The sequence below is a fragment of the Drosophila innubila genome (assembly GCF_004354385.1).
Source record: "Drosophila innubila isolate TH190305 chromosome 3L unlocalized genomic scaffold, UK_Dinn_1.0 0_D_3L, whole genome shotgun sequence".
In the NCBI taxonomy this organism is placed as follows: Eukaryota; Metazoa; Arthropoda; class Insecta; order Diptera; family Drosophilidae; genus Drosophila; species Drosophila innubila.
In genome coordinates, this window is record NW_022995376.1 from 6,988,420 (window position 1) to 7,003,988 (window position 15,569).

The 15,569-nt window shown below is 39.1% G+C and overlaps 3 protein-coding genes and 1 long non-coding RNA gene across 6 annotated transcripts in view; 2 read left to right on the plus strand and 2 right to left on the minus strand.

The window, feature by feature from the left end:
* The window catches only part of LOC117788626, a 68,035-nt gene extending 56,043 nt beyond the window's left edge, over nt 1-11,992 (minus strand). Inside the window, exon 1 of the long non-coding RNA XR_004617778.1 lies at nt 11,488-11,992. This is a non-coding gene — a long non-coding RNA (uncharacterized LOC117788626). The remainder of the gene's footprint in view (nt 1-11,487) is intronic.
* LOC117788625 lies at nt 7,171-7,462 on the minus strand. Its single transcript, XM_034627444.1, has one exon. The coding sequence runs from the start codon at nt 7,439-7,441 to the stop codon at nt 7,175-7,177; it is 267 nt and encodes an 88-aa protein (XP_034483335.1). The 5' UTR covers nt 7,442-7,462; the 3' UTR covers nt 7,171-7,174.
* Nucleotides 9,489-10,367, plus strand: LOC117788620 (serine/threonine-protein kinase pakG). 3 transcript variants are annotated; one of them, XM_034627440.1, is made up of 2 exons: nt 9,489-9,580; nt 9,702-10,367. In XM_034627440.1, exon 2 carries the CDS (start codon nt 9,803-9,805, stop codon nt 10,265-10,267), a length of 465 nt encoding a protein of 154 aa, XP_034483331.1. In that variant the 5' UTR covers nt 9,489-9,580; nt 9,702-9,802; the 3' UTR covers nt 10,268-10,367. The 3 variants fall into 3 exon arrangements, with proteins under 3 accessions (XP_034483331.1, XP_034483329.1, XP_034483330.1); XM_034627438.1 differs by having other exon boundaries at nt 9,492-9,659; nt 9,724-10,367; XM_034627439.1 differs by having other exon boundaries at nt 9,495-9,580; nt 9,724-10,367.
* Nucleotides 11,993-14,185: 2,193 nt separating the features above from the next.
* Nucleotides 14,186-15,356, plus strand: LOC117788619 (mitochondrial 2-oxoglutarate/malate carrier protein-like). The gene has a single exon (XM_034627437.1). The coding sequence runs from the start codon at nt 14,266-14,268 to the stop codon at nt 15,202-15,204; it is 939 nt and encodes a 312-aa protein (XP_034483328.1). The 5' UTR covers nt 14,186-14,265; the 3' UTR covers nt 15,205-15,356.
* The last annotated feature ends 213 nt before the right edge of the window (nt 15,357-15,569 follow it).

Genomic DNA, 15,569 nt, shown 5'->3' on the forward strand with positions numbered 1-15,569 from the left:
CCAAAACAAAGGTAAATCGTAAATGGTAAATTGTAAATGGTATGGCAATTTTTTTCTGTTATTTTTTTTTTGCAAAAGTTCATTACGCTCGACGTCAACGTCATCATCATAATAATTGTCTGGGATTGCAACATTTTGAGGCAGAGTCAACGCCCATGTTGCTGGCATTTTTCGCCCATTGAAGGGGGTATATTTGTGGTTTCGCAAAAGGCGCAAATGAGACGCTTGGCATGCAAATGAGTTGCGGCAATCTTTAATTGACCAATTCACCTGTACGAGTCGCAGTCGCATTGTTTCCATCTCCGACTCAGACAATGGCTGCTGCAGCAATCTATTGAACTTGCAACATATACATACACTTATAGATACAAGATAGTTAGATACATACTGCTGGAGGTATATAGATACTTTGATTATGCTGACACTTTGCTCAGTCGCGCGTGACATTCTTGAGTGCATTTCTTTCAAAAAGTGAGTACATTCATTCGAGATCGCGCAACAAGCGTTACAAGTTAATAAAACTTTTGAGCTTGGACATTTCAGCTTTAGCCCTTGTTCAGTCCATTGCTCTAGTTGAAAGGGGCAGGGAAGGAAGGGAGAAGCAGGCTTGCTGCTGACTCTGATGGGGCTTCATAAATTCGTACTTGAGCGGCCAAGTGTGACGAACGAGATTACTGAAATCTTCTGGAGCAGATCCATTTTTCATAGCCGACAACTTTGCGCCAAGCAGCGAGCATTGAGTTGTCTTACAGCTACATTTATAACTTTGGTGTCTTTTCTAGCTCTATATATGTTAGTGTCTCTCTCTCTCTCTCTCTTCCTCTATGTGTATGTGTGTGCAACAAATTGCTCTTGCCTTAGTTATTTGCTGTCATAATAGTTGCTGCTGCTGCTGTTGCCTTTGTACCTTTTGCATTGTTGCTGCCATGCTTTGCTGCTCTAGTTATGCTTGTTGTTGTTGCTGTTGCTGCCTGTAATCGGACATCAAAAGGCGAAAATGATATTCTCTGCCTTTGTTGACCAATAACAACATTACAATGAGCTGGCAAAACAGAAGGCAGAGCTATTGAATTATTTTGTAGACAACAAGCAAAGCAAATAGCTTTAGAGTGTGAAGCGAGGGTAGATCTTAAACTATATGAGAAATAAATCAAAAAGTAAAAAAAAATTAAGAATATTTAGAGAAACAGCTTAAGATCCACAGTAATTTCATTGAAATATTTTTCCATACCAACCCCTTAACAGTTTATCCAAAACTTCAAGCTCTCATAACTTTGCCAAAACTTAACCGATTTTCATGCGGAATATCATTTTGATCATTATTTGGCCTCTATTTTGATTCTGCATCAAAATCTTAATTACTTAGAAAATTCCATTTTTTGGTCATGACTGTCATATTTTTCCATACCAACCCCTTAACAGTTTATCCAAAACTTCAAGCTCTCATAACTTTGCCAAAACTTAATCGATTTTCATGCGGAATATCATTTTAATCATTATTTGGCCTCTAAATTGATTCTGCATCAAAATTTTAATTACTTAAAAAATTTCATTTTTTGGTCCTTACTGTCATATTTTTCCATACCTACCCCTTTAGACTTTTTCAATAACTTCGAAGTCTCATAACTTTGCCAAAACTCAACCGATTTTCATGCGGAATATCATTTTGATCATTATTTGACCTCTAAATTGATTCTGCATCAAAATTTTAATTACTTAAAAAATTTCATTTTTTGGTCATCATTATCATATTTTTCCATACCTACCCCTTAAGACTTTTGTCAATAACTTCGAGGTGTCATAACTTTGCCAAAACTCAACCGATTTTCATGCGGAATATCATTTTGATCATTATTTGGCCTCTAAATTGATTCTGCATCAAAATTTTAATTGCTTAGAAAATTATTTTTTTTGGTCATGACTGTCATATATTCCTTCTTCCTTTGTTTCTCTTCCTATGTTTTATAATATGTTCATATTTTCCATATTTTTTTCAATTATTTCTCGCTTACTGCTCCATAATATTTCTCAGCCATACATATTAATAAAAGCATTAAGCTGAATGCACTTGCGAGGCTTCCCCCAGTCACATTTTTTCACTGCACTTCGAAGTCTGACTCATTAATATGGCCGCCAAATGTGCTAATAAATGTTTGCAAATTTCTTGCACAATTTAAAGGCATAAATTACAACGCGAACAATCAAAATTATAAAAGAAACAACAAGAAGAAGTTAAAGAAAACAGAAATAATAAGATACACAAAATATGTATAACGAACAAAAAGCAATTGTCACATAAACAAAGTCTCACGTAACTGCTATAAATACAGCGCACAACAATGCCAGCGATAGAAAGAGAGAGGCAGAGCGAGGGAGAAGGAGAGGGCAGAGACAGAGACAGAGAAGACAGCAAGAAAGCACCGAGGTTAACGCTGCGTATGAGTTATATTTTGTGCTGTGTTGTAATGCGGCGCGAGAAAACGCGACTGTCAAGCAGCAACAACCACAATAAATAAAATGTAACATATGCAAATGATGATGAGAACCGTTGCGATATCATTGTTGTTGTTGCTGTTGTTGCTGTTGCTGCTGCTGATGACGACGTCGATGATGTCCTTGCGTAGCAAATAAATGAATATGCAAAACGACACCAGTCAGGTGGCAGATGCCACAAGGCAGCTCGATGACAGTCGATATCGATAACGATAACATGAATCCGGCTTGCCACAGGCGTTGTCTATGCTTGCCACAGCAAAACAACAATAACAAAAAAAAGTAAAGTAAAAAAAGTGCAAGCAACAACGAAAAGGAATAGCAAGAAAAAGTAGAAGTATTCGTAATTGCAACAATTTCAGCCTCGTTGCCAACACTCGACGAAACTGAAAACTTCATGGAGTTGTTGTCGTCGCTGAGGTTGCTGTTGTTGTTATAGATGTTGCTGTAGATGTTGTTGTTGTTGTTGTTGCTGCTGTCATCAAAGCAAGCAGCGAAGCTCGACACGCCCGCACAGGCCGCAATAAAACAAAAAGCGAAGCTACAACATGAGCTGCGACAACAACAGCAGCAACAACGGCAAACGGCGGCAACATGCACGTCAACAACATGCGGCGACAACGACAACAGCAGCAGCAACTCGCTCATGTTGTCAATTGTACAATTCCCAGGCAACACTTACACACACACTAGACACACACAACACACCCACATACACACACACACACACACTGAAGCATGTGCAAAAGTTTTTTAATAAAATTAAATTTAATGCTGCCAAATGCTCAGCGCTTGGTTTGTTCGGTTTCATTTTGCAGCAAATTGCATTACAGACACCAACAACAACATCGACGAACCAGCCAGCTTCTTCCTTCCACCAACAACAGCAACAACAACAAGCACAAATGCAAATGAGCTACAAATGCTTTGCAATGCATGAATAAAAAATGAAAACGCTTAAATTGCAGCCTGTGGATGCTGCTGCTGCCTGCCACATGCCACTTGCCACATGCTGCATGCCGCCCCGCATTGTGCCATTAAGTATTCGTCCATAAGTTTGCGTTGTTTCTGTATCGCGACATTTTTGCCCTCAGCTCGTGCAAATATGATTAAATATTATAAATGCCAAAGTTACGAGCCAACGTGCACCACCACCAACAACAACAACAACAACACCAACAGCCTGCACTAAAAGTCAGACAGTTTTCAGTTTTTGCCATAGCTCAAGTTCCAGTTTCACTTTGTGGCCCAAAGGCAATCGGTAATGCAGCACCGGCAACACGACAACTCGACAGCCGCCCACAGCCACGCCCAAACCCACAAACACGCCTAACGCCAAAATAGGCTAACAAAAAGCCGTTTACAGCCACACCTTAAAGCCTTTTGGCCTTTAGACAGTCAGAGGAGTTCAAACTGGAAAAATCTTTTGCTTTGCTTTTTGCCAATTCTGGTTCATTACAATTAAAGCCAAATTAAAGACAAATTAGTGAATCCTTCGTGCCAATTTTCATGGCTGTCTGTCGCACGCATCATGAGACAATGCTTTTATCATTGGCCTTGATTTATTTGCCAAAGAGCCAATGACTTTTCTCCAACAACTTGGCTGACTGCAAATAATTTTCAATTTAATTGCCAGCAACACCTTGAATAAAAAGTGTGCATACTCGTATTTTAATTAGAACAAGTTTCATTATGGACAAGCACAACTTGTCTGCTCCCTTACCCCCACCCCTCTTCTCAGCTTCTCTCTCTCATTAACCAGCAGGCCAAAATGTCACAGCAACAAAACCAACGAAAGACCACTAAAAAGTAATTGTAGTTAAATGTCAAAGCGACAATTGTCGGCTGTTTGTTGTTGCTTGTTCATAAAGTGAATGGTACAAGCAACAACAGCTTTAACTGAGAGAGAGAGAGACAGACAGGGAGTAAGAGAGAGAGAGAGAGAGGGAGATAGGTGGGCGGCAGGTTGTTTCAAGTAATAGAGTGCTGCAACTAAATGAGGCTTAAATTGCAATGACCACAAACACTCTGGCAGCTGGAAGATGTAAATAGAGACAGAGCACTAGAGAGAGAGAGAAAGAGGGAGATGGGGAAACAGTCACTAAGCTCGCATCGACTCTGAAATTGTGTGACAAATCGACAAATCGCTGGCAATATCAACGAGGCGGCACAAGTTTGTGGCTGTGGCATAGCCAAAGCTGGCAAGAGGGGTCAGCAGTGTGAGGGAGTGGGGGGGAGGGTCAAGAGGTATGGAAATGGCAGCTTGATATGACAGCTTTCTGTACGCAATCTTAGAGCAAGACTAAATATGCTAATTATGCGTTAATAAGCAGTCTGCTTCGCTCTGCGGGGCGTTAAGTTGTTGCTGTCTCTTACACACCCTCACTCCCTCTCTCTCTCTCTCTGTGTGTATAACTGTTGCATGTAAGTATTGCTGATTGTCTCTATGTACAACTATGTACTGTTACGGGTCTGAGATAATTTGCTGGTCGGTTAGTTCTTTGCTTTTGTCGGCAACCCACAGAAACAGCAACATAATCATTGCGAAATTCTTGCTCTAGGGGTTTAGCTTTAATTATGAACAATCAGTTGTTGTAGTGCTTGTTGTTGTTGTTGTTGTTATTTTTTTCGTGTCTTTTTTTTGTGCCTTTTGCGCATGTCAATCAAACGACGCTCGAGTCGTGATTTGATGATTTTGTTGTACGTTTTTATGGCCCAAGCCACAAAATTCCCATTTGTCAAGCTAAGCCGACCTGTCCTTCAATATAGATCAGCTAGAGAGGGCCCAATGAAATATAAAAACAAAGCATTTAATAATATATAAATGCACAGATTATGGTCGGGATTTGAATGCCTTAAGAGCAGTCCAATTTCCGAATCAATCAGACAACAATGAATATGGAATCTGGAATCTTGCTGCTATTGTGCTTAATTCATAAACATTAATTAAGATAAATAACCAAAATCAAAAGTTCTCTTTTTTTTGTTTGTCACGGGTCAACAAGTTGGCCAAAAGTTATACAAAGAATTTTTGAAGAGAATTTCAAGTAGATTTATAAATATATAATTAAGTCAATTATTGAATCGAGAATGATATTTGCAATTATTTTGAACGCTGGCGCCAGTCTCGCCAAACAGTCAGACCGTCATGCAGTCGAACTGACAGTTGGCCAAGAAGTCGAAGCGACTTTAACCTAACCAGCACAACAGCAGCAACAACAACAACAATTGTGCTCAAGTTTTATTACAACATTTTGGGCACATAAATTCAACAATGTCACGTTATAAATTTTGCAGCTTCAAGAAAAAACCAACAGCAATTCAGAAAAAATTGTTTCGCTTTTAACACAGACTGCTCTTTATTTATATCGTGACTTTGTTACTAGTTGCTAAACTTTACAATATACCCTAACTGTGAGCATTAAAAGTGTAACATAAATTATGTAGTTGCTGGTAAACAGATGTGTTGTTTCTCTACCATTATTACACTGAAACTCTAAAGATTACTTAACAAAATGAATTATTATTTAAATGGATAAAAAATCTTGTATATATTTCAAAAAATAAAAAATAGTAATTTTATTAAAAGCTGTAAAGCACTGTAAAAGAAGTTAATTGAAAACTTTTCTATTTCTTTAGATATTTTAAATAAAATCCATTGTTGGAATTTTCTAAAATTCAATTAATTTTATTTGAATCAAATTATGGCATCAAATAACCATATAATATATTGTATTCAATTAAAGTTATCACAAGTAATTTCACTGATTAAAAAACGAATTTAGTTAAGATCGAAGTGACTATAAAGTGCAGCTTATATAAGAACAGTTAAAATAATATGCATATTAGTTAGTGTATTTAATTAACGTTAGTCCAGAGTTAACTGTTCTTTCTTGTTTTATGGTCGCTTTAAATAAACTCTGATCTTTGCTCTCTTCAGCTGGATTGTGGCACTTTGATTTTGTTGCTTTGACTTTAGTTAATTTATGCAGCGAACTTGTTTCGGTTTCTCATGGCATTCACAGCCAGATACAAATACAAATATAAATATTTTTATACAGCATACATATATTTTTAATTTATTTCAATACATTGGCAGCGGCATTTGGTGCGTTTGCTTTTTAATTGCATTTGCAATTTCTAATTAAGTTGCTGACCAAAAAGCAAAATTAAAAATTGCAACTGGTTGGATTTGTTATGACGTCCAAAGGACGGCGAACAGCTTGAGATTGAGATTCAAATTCAGCTTCAGTTTTTAGTTTTCAGTTTCATCGTGTTTGTCTATTTGTCTCTTTTTTTTTTGTGGCTTTGCTTTGCCGTTAACATGAAATTCATTTTGCTTAGCTTTTTAGCCATTTACTTTTGTTCAATGCAAACGACTTTTTTTCTTTATATATATATTTTATCTCTTTTTTTTTTTGCTTCGGTTTGCCTTAGTCCGAGTCTGAGAAGTTTACATTTTGCTTTTGTGTGGCGTTTTGCTGATTCAGCTACCAGTTTTTATGGCTACAAGCTTCTTTTTTTTTATAGACCATAAAATTAACAAGTTTTTCAAAATAATAATATGCAATTTAAGTGTTTTTAATGCAAAAGTCTTATCAATATATTTATTTACAAAAAGTTATATACAATCGATTGAATCTCTCTCTCTCTCTCTCACTGTCTGTCTGTCTCTCTTCTCTCATTTTCGCGCCAACTTGGCTTCCTTGCGCAACTTGGAGACATTGCGTCGCAGCTTCTTTTTGAAGATCAGCTCTCGATTCACCGCCTTGAGATCATCCATGCTGCAGGTCTTGACGTTCTTCACAGTTCTCGAGATGAGCTCGTCTGTGATTTCAATCTTCGTTCTCGACAGTCGCAACTGTCGTGCATTGCGTCGTGCCAACTCCTCACGATACAGGAACAAATGATACGAGACTGTCGGTTTAATTAGTCTGTCGTGCTCCATTTCTTTCAACTTGTTGTTGTCTTCTTCTTCTTCGATGTTGCTGTTGCAGAGTGAAAGTGTTATGCTTGCATTGACTGCACTTGGCCAACTGATGACGTTGCTCCGTTTGGGCCGGGCTTAAATGCAAGTGTGTGCTACCTGTGAAGCTACCTGCTGTACAGTGTACACTGCAGGTCAGGGAACTGTAAATATTTGTGCCAAAATATTTCGCGACTTAATCCAGCCTAATCCACTTTGGATGCTAACCGTTTGGTTAGCCAGCCATAATAAATATATATAAATGTACACATAAGCGCAGCTGTGGCATGCAACGAAGCATGCACAAGCTTGTCCAAAGTCAAGACAGGTCACAGATCATCATCGAATAAATAGGGCCGCTATAAGTTGTATTTCTAAAGATTTTTAAACAGAGCTGTTCATATTGTTATAGTTTTTTTTTTGGGTTCCATTTCAATATTTATTTAGGTCATCTATTTTTGTTGCCTTTTCCTCTCGTATTTGCATATGACAAACACTCGAGGACATTTAAATATGTCAACATGCACATGTGGCATCATTAGCATGAACATTTTCTAGAACTTCAGTTGCCTTTTGCACTTAACAACTTCCAGGTAATTCATTAAAGTGCCTCATAATGAAATATGCAAGTGGCAAACTGCAAACTGTGTCTCTGTGTGTCTTTGTGTGTGGCAGACAGGTCATAAATGGCATAATCCTTTTATAATTGCATCTAGTAGCTGGAATGTAGGAAAACAAAAGGATTTCGCAGTCGGATTAAGAACTTGGGAAAGACCACGCGCCGGATTAAGCAAATGCGGCGCATCAGCGTTTTATGAGCCAGCTTGCCTCACCTCAATCCCCTCACAGGGGCACACTTTTTGAGGTCAGGTAGCAAAGGTCAAAGGCAAAAGCAGGGCCACAGCTATGAGTACATCATTTACCGATGCGGGCAGCGTTTTCGACTGCGTTTGACAGCTTGCAGACAGCTTCCAATTCAACGCGTTCAACGCTCGCTCCCAAAACCTCAAGACCCAAGAGAAGGGTCCAAGACGGGGGGAACTGTGCGTGTCCAGGCATATGATTTAAGTCGGTCAGCTGGCCAGACAATCATTATAATCAAGTCAACAAAATGATTATTGTATCATCAACGCATCGTTGCTCATTTCCATTGGATTTTGTCTGAACTTTTGTGGCTCGATTCGTTTGTTCAACATCTTTGTTTGCTGCCCCGTGGGGCAACAGCATTTAGCACTGAGTTATGCATTATAAGTATATGTTTTTTATGTTTATATACGAGCAGCACTCTTAAGAGAGCAGAGCTTTAAGACGCATTAACATAAAGAAGAAAAATAAATATATTTATCTGAAAACTAAACTTAAACTGCGCCCTGTCAACTTTCACTGGAAATGCTCAGGGTCGCTATGCGTTGTTATAATTGTTACGCTTATTGTTGTAGTTGTTGTTGTAGCAGAGTGCATATTTAAAAAGAATTTTGACAAGTCGCAGCGTTTAGCGTTGAGTGGCAGACAAACAATAGAAAGGAATTTTCACTTTTCTTTCGGCATACATTTAAAACATAATTAAGTTTAAATTTACTTAAAGCGCTCTTTGCCAAGTCAATTAAACTAAGTGAAAATACGAATATACATAAATATACTTCGTCTATTAAAATTGTGGGATTCAAGGCACCAGTTTATTTACGAACATTGCGTGGGTCAGAGATACGTTTAGAAGTAAATGTTTAATAAGCACTTCTCAGACGAGGGTAAGAACTTGGCCAAAGTAAGATATATTTAAGTCTATTTATGAGTAGCGCCAAAGGGCAAAAAACACCCACTTAGTAATTATGCAACAAAATAATATAAATAAAAAGAAGCAAACAGTATTTGTTACATTTTCGAAAGAATTGAAAGTCTCGTCTTGCAAAGGTCAAATTATAAATATTTGATGTTGGCCAAATAACAAATAAATCAAGGAGCTACCCACAAAAAGTACACACGTGTTCTTAGCCACTTTTGCCTGGATTGTCAAATATTTAACAACTTTTGCGAAATACTTTGTAAGGTAACAAAAGGAAAAATTCAAGGGTTTTACCCAGGTCAAGCCAGAAGCCAGAAGCATTCGCACTTTCACACCAGGTAATTACGCATTTGACAGGTCAGCCAGCATTGTCGTTGCATTGGGCCAGGTCAGCGAGGGCTGGCCAACAGGTAGCAGGTGCTGTGCTAAGCGCCCCAGATATAAATAATCCTGGTAAAGTACCACAGGACATCATTCACAGCGCAAACAGCAAAGGAATCACATCCGCTCTTCGCTTCGCTCGCTCGCTCAATTTCCAGTTACCAATCGAACTGTCAGTTATGGAAAGCCAACGCAGTGTTAACAATAGCAGCCACAACAACAACAACAATGGCAATCATCGTCGTGGCGCTCGTCCCAGCGTGGGTTACTTGCTGTTCCAGTATCAGAGCGAGTTGACCCGTCGCCATGCCGAACCCACGCGCTTGTCCCGCACCAAAATCCACATCATCGACGGCCTCGTCTCGCGGACCATTCGCCATCTGAAGCACTGCAGCGTGGAGGAGTTGCAGGCCTGCAAACGGGAGCTTGTCTACAAGGAACAACTACGCGACGAGCTGCGCAGCCTGCGACGCCGGAAGAACGTCAGTTCCAGTTCCAGCTCCAGTTCCAGCACGAATTCCAATGCCAGCTCCACATCCGCTGCTACCACTGGAACGTCCATTAAGGCGCCCAATACGCCGCCCAAGCCGCGTGCCAGCAAACAAACAACTGTAACCATCTATGGACCCGAGATATTTGTCTAACAACATTACTTTAATTGTACAAATAGTTATAGTTATAGTTAATGCTTAATTAAGTTCTAGTTTAATATTTGACCTTAATTGTTGACGATTAAAAATCAAAGAATTTGACGTGAAAAAAAACCCCAGTAAAAACCGACAAAATGAAAAACCGTTGCAATTACTCAAAAATGTCAATTACAGTCGCTTCGTTGTAGGAGTGGAAATTCCTGTTCTGAAAGCCAGTTTCGTCTAGGCTAGTAAAATGTGTGCCGTCGCGGCAAAATGCCAGCTAATGCCCCCAGACCCACCAAGAGACAAGAGACCAGAGACTAGACAAGAGTCAATAGTTCCCACGAAAAATAAAAATAAAATTGGCCAGCTTCTCCAACTGCAACCTGAACTCAACTCGAGTCGACTCAACTGATAGACGCGTCCAAGACGCCGATGAAGCGAAGAATGCGGCTTAAAGTTCAATCGTGCAGCAAGTGCTATTTTTTTCGGGTTGCATGCAGTCCATTCAAAATACAAATATTTTATAGCCAACAACTCAACTCTACAATACAAACAGAGACAGAGAATCTGTAAATTATGAAGCTGTCTGAATGCGATATGCAAATCGTCGTCAAAGAGAAATGTATATTAATGAATATATTAAGTGGAAAGAGACAAATGAGAGAAATGAGCTCTCTAACGTTCACAATTTGGCTCATTAGCAGTGGTTCATTCAGGTTCTGTTTTTAGCGCAAATAAACAAATGGCTTATCTAACAGATACCCTGCAAAAGCTAAAATATATATGGGATAAAAATTAATCCCAAACGGGGACAAAACTTAAGTGATTTTGGATTTTCTTAAATACAAAAACGAAAAAAAAAAGGAAGATAAAAGTAGAATTCTTTGTCTTAGTAAATATTTTGATCGGAGTACTTGAATAAAATATATATTATGCCTTTTTTCATATATTAATATATTTCAATTAGTTATATTCTGAATACACACTTAAAAATTCAGAATTTTTAAACTTGAATTTAAAATGATCTATTTTTTACTGTGTACAAATATGCTCATAATATACAAATTAGCTTACAGTTTTACATTAAAAGGTATAATAGTAATCAAATATGCTTCTATCTCACAACTCTGTATTACAGGGTATAATAATAATCAAACAGTTATGCAGTTGATTTGTTCTATTAACTATCTTAATTAATTGTACCAACTATGATTAGTGCATTTGCTTACCTCTTCTGCGTTTAGTTGCTTGAATTATTCCGCTGACTGTAGTTGTATTTGTTGCTTTCTATTTGCATAGTTGTTGCTGTTGCTGTTGTTGTATTTGTATTTGTACATACAAGGGAATTATGAACACAATGTTAATAACATGGCAAACAGAACTTGTGCCGTTTTTCTTCTCTCTTTCTATCTGATTTTCTTCTTATTGCTTTTGAAACACTTTTCGAGCACTTGAAGTGAAATTTATTTGCTGCTGCTGCACATTTCTTATACAACAACACACACAGTGGCAATTTAAGCGCAGCTCAGTAGTAATTATTTGTAAGCGAACCACTCCGAACTGAACCGAAATGAACCAAACGAAAGATGCATTTAAAAAGCGAGCGAACGAACAAACGAATGCAACAAACGACGTCAATTTGGAGCACACAGCGAAAATGAGACGAAAACAATGCCGAAAATAACAAAAGGCTCAAATGCAAATGTTAACACGCACACACAGCGATAAATACAAGTATAAAATATAACAAAATGCAGAGAGCAATAATTTTCTTTCTTGTTGTTGTTGTTGCTGTTGTTATTTTCTTGTAAAACGTTCGTTCTTCAGCGAAGAAGAAGACGCTACGATTACGTTTACGCGATCAGGCCCATAGAGAGCGCCACATACAACTCGCACGACGGTTCACTAACGAATGAATGACCAACGATTTTGGCTGCAAGCTGCTGCTGCTACTTCAGCTTGGCTTTCGAGTTCGAAAAGCATCGACTTCGAAAGCTGTGGCGCTCACCAAAAAGACAGAGAGAGAGAGAGAGAAATCATTTGAGCGATCGCAAGTTCTGAGCTTAAGTCTTTCGTTTGTGTTTGCTTAGAATTCGTGGCTGTTGTTGTTGTTGCTTCTTGTTAACTATTGATTTATTGTTTAACTATAACTGTTTATTACACTGTGCGTTGAACTTGTTGCAGAGTCAGCAGCCTTAACAGTTTTTAAAAAATATTTAAGCAAAATAAAACACCAAAAATAAACGGTGACATATATTTGAGTGCCTTTGTTCCATGTGGAAGTTATACAATTATGCGCAGAGAGACCGAAAGTCTAGTCATATTTAAATTTAATATTAAAATAAATTATTTATCAATTTACATTATGTATATTCTATTTCTACAGCTTTCGCTCGCTAACAACTTTTACTCTCGAGCTTGGGCGCAATTACATGCACGCTCTTTTTCTCTCCCTCTCTCTCTCTTCGCTCTTTTGGCGCTCTCGCTCTTTGCTCTGTTTACGCCAGAAATTGCGGCATTTAGTTGCTCAGTCGCTGCGACGCTGACGTCGCTGTTGACTACGTTTGGTTCATTGCTGTTTCAGGTTTTTTTTTTTTAGTCTACCCAATGACTTCTTAACGGTTCGCCACTTAATACTTTTTTTGTGTGTACTTTTTTTGTCGCTCGTACGCTGTTAACCCCCCTCCACTCACCATACTTTGAATTGCAGCTGTTATTGTCATTTTGCTTTTAGCTACAGCTTCACCTCAGTTCGGTTTGCCTGAACGTACATTTTTGCGGTTTCCATTGCGATTCTTCTGACTGTCTGCCTTTCTGCCCGCTCCTTTCCTTTTGGCTTATCAACAGTCATCTCGTTGTCAGTGCTATGTTGTTGTTATTGTTATTGTTGCTGTTGTTTATGTTGTATTAGTGCAGCTTTTCCATGACACGCTTGTAGGGCTGCTCGGGAGCGGTTACGGCAACCGCAGCAAGCGATATGATCTGATTTATTGTCGTAAATATGTAGTTTGCCGGCTTGTTGTCATTTGTTGAAATATTTATTTACAATTTTCACAATTGGCATTTGGCATCTGTAATTGATTTGATTGTATTTGTTGCTCTTGTTATTTGCTGTCCCACTTTTACTTTGCTTTCGATTTAGGCATGGCACATTCATTATTCTCTGCCTCTTCTTCATATTCTACTTCCCTATCAAGCGAAAAATGTTAGTTAATTTGAATTTTGTATTTTGTAGAGTCAGCCTGAAAGTATGCTTTGATTTGTCAATTAACTAAATCCCATTAGCCGAGACACGCACCATTTTCGACTAATTAGTCGACACTTTCGACTGCTGCATGCGATTTTTGTATGAGCAACGCGAAAATCAACAACGTTGCAAGTTGTCGTTGTTGGCGTTGTTGTCGTTGTTGCGTGTTTGTTGCCAGCCGCATGAGTTCTTAATTAGCCCGCAATGAGTTGCCGATATTGGTATTTGTAAGTACATATTTTGGTTTTTCTCTCTGCCTGACATAACAGTTTTGGCCTGTCTAATTGCAGAGTGCCACGCCCACACAGCCCCCTCTTAAGTGGTAGATTGGCATTGGATCATCTTCTAATTGCAGTTCGAACGCGTTGGCAAACAATTTGGTGTACTCATCTAATGATGACAGCCAGGCCAAAACACAGATAATGAGCCATTTGACTGAGCCCTGTTAATTTGTGGGCCAACTTAAAGACAAAGTTCGACAATTATCTGACATGTGCGGAAAATTATATAGGATCGTTAATTGAACTGTTGCTCTGCCCAACTGTTAACTGGTCCAATTAAAAATCAATGCTGCACTGACCCAAATTCGGCCAATCGATAACTAAGAAATCCAAGTAGATGTTTACTTTTAAAGTCACTTCGAATACTTCAATATTGTGAATATTCAACACGACACTTAAGCAAAATACAAACACTCACATATTCATTAATTCTTAGTTTTTCAAAGAAGTCAACAACCGATACCATTAGCCAATCGAAAATGGTGTTCGCCTACAATATCGATAAGAAGACCATTCCCAACTTTATGAAATATGTGCTGGGTGGTACCGCCGGCATGATGGCTACTGTAATCGTGCAGCCCTTGGACCTGGTCAAGACCCGCATGCAGATAGCGGCGGGAGCAGCGGGAGCCAAGGAATATAGCAGCTCCTTCGATTGCATACGGAAAGTGCTCCAGGCGGAAGGGGTTTTGGCCTTCTACAATGGCCTCAGTGCCGGATTGCTGCGTCAGGCGACGTATACCACAGCTCGCATGGGTGTCTATCAGATGGAGGTGGAGGCCTATAGGAACAAGTACAATGAGTCGCCTAGAGTGCTGGGTAGCATGATAATGGGTATTATTGCCGGAGCCTGTGGCGCCTTGGTTGGCAATCCCTCGGAGGTGGCCCTGATCCGCATGATGGCCGACAATCGCCTGCCAGAGAGTCAGAGGCGCAACTATAAGAATGCCGCCGATGCCATGGTCAGGATTGTTAGGGAGGAGGGCCTCTTTACGCTCTGGCGCGGCTGTCTGCCGACTGCGGGTCGTGCCATGGTCACGAACATGGCTCAGCTGGCCTCCTATTCCCAGTTCAAGGGTGCATTCCGTCAGTATATAGATGAGGGACTTCTTCTGCACATCTGCGCCAGCGTTTGCTCCGGCCTGTTGACCACAGTGGCGTCCATGCCGTTGGACATGGCCAAGACGCGCATCCAGCAGATGAAGGTGATCGATGGCAAGCCCGAATATAGCGGTGCCATCGATGTCATCCTTAAGGTGACCAGAAACGAAGGATTCTTCTCCCTCTGGAAGGGATTTACGCCTTATCTGGCTCGTATTGCCCCCCACACTGTCTTCGCCTTTGTCTTCCTGGAGCAGCTCAACAACGCTTACTACAAGTACATTCTCGGCGAGGAGAACAGAGGATCGGGACTGTAAGCAGTTATCTAAATCACCTGGAGATCAACTAAAGGTCTGCCGAAATCCATCTGCAGTCAAGTTAAACCTAAGTGAATTCGGTTTCTTAATGCCATTTCATTATTTGTGCTGTATTCGAAAAATAAACATAGCTTCGAATATTCTATCACAAATTAATAAGCGTTTTTTTCGTTAGTTTTTTTTTTTAAGAAAGCTATAAATAAAATATGTGTAAGCTAAATAATAAATAAATAAATTAGATTGTTTTAAGGTTAAAAAAAAATTAAATAATCGAAAAGATGTATAAATTATGAATTAACAAAAACAAAATTTCTTTGAATAGAAAGTATTTTTCTTCTTTGGAAAAATATTTTGAAAAATTTTAC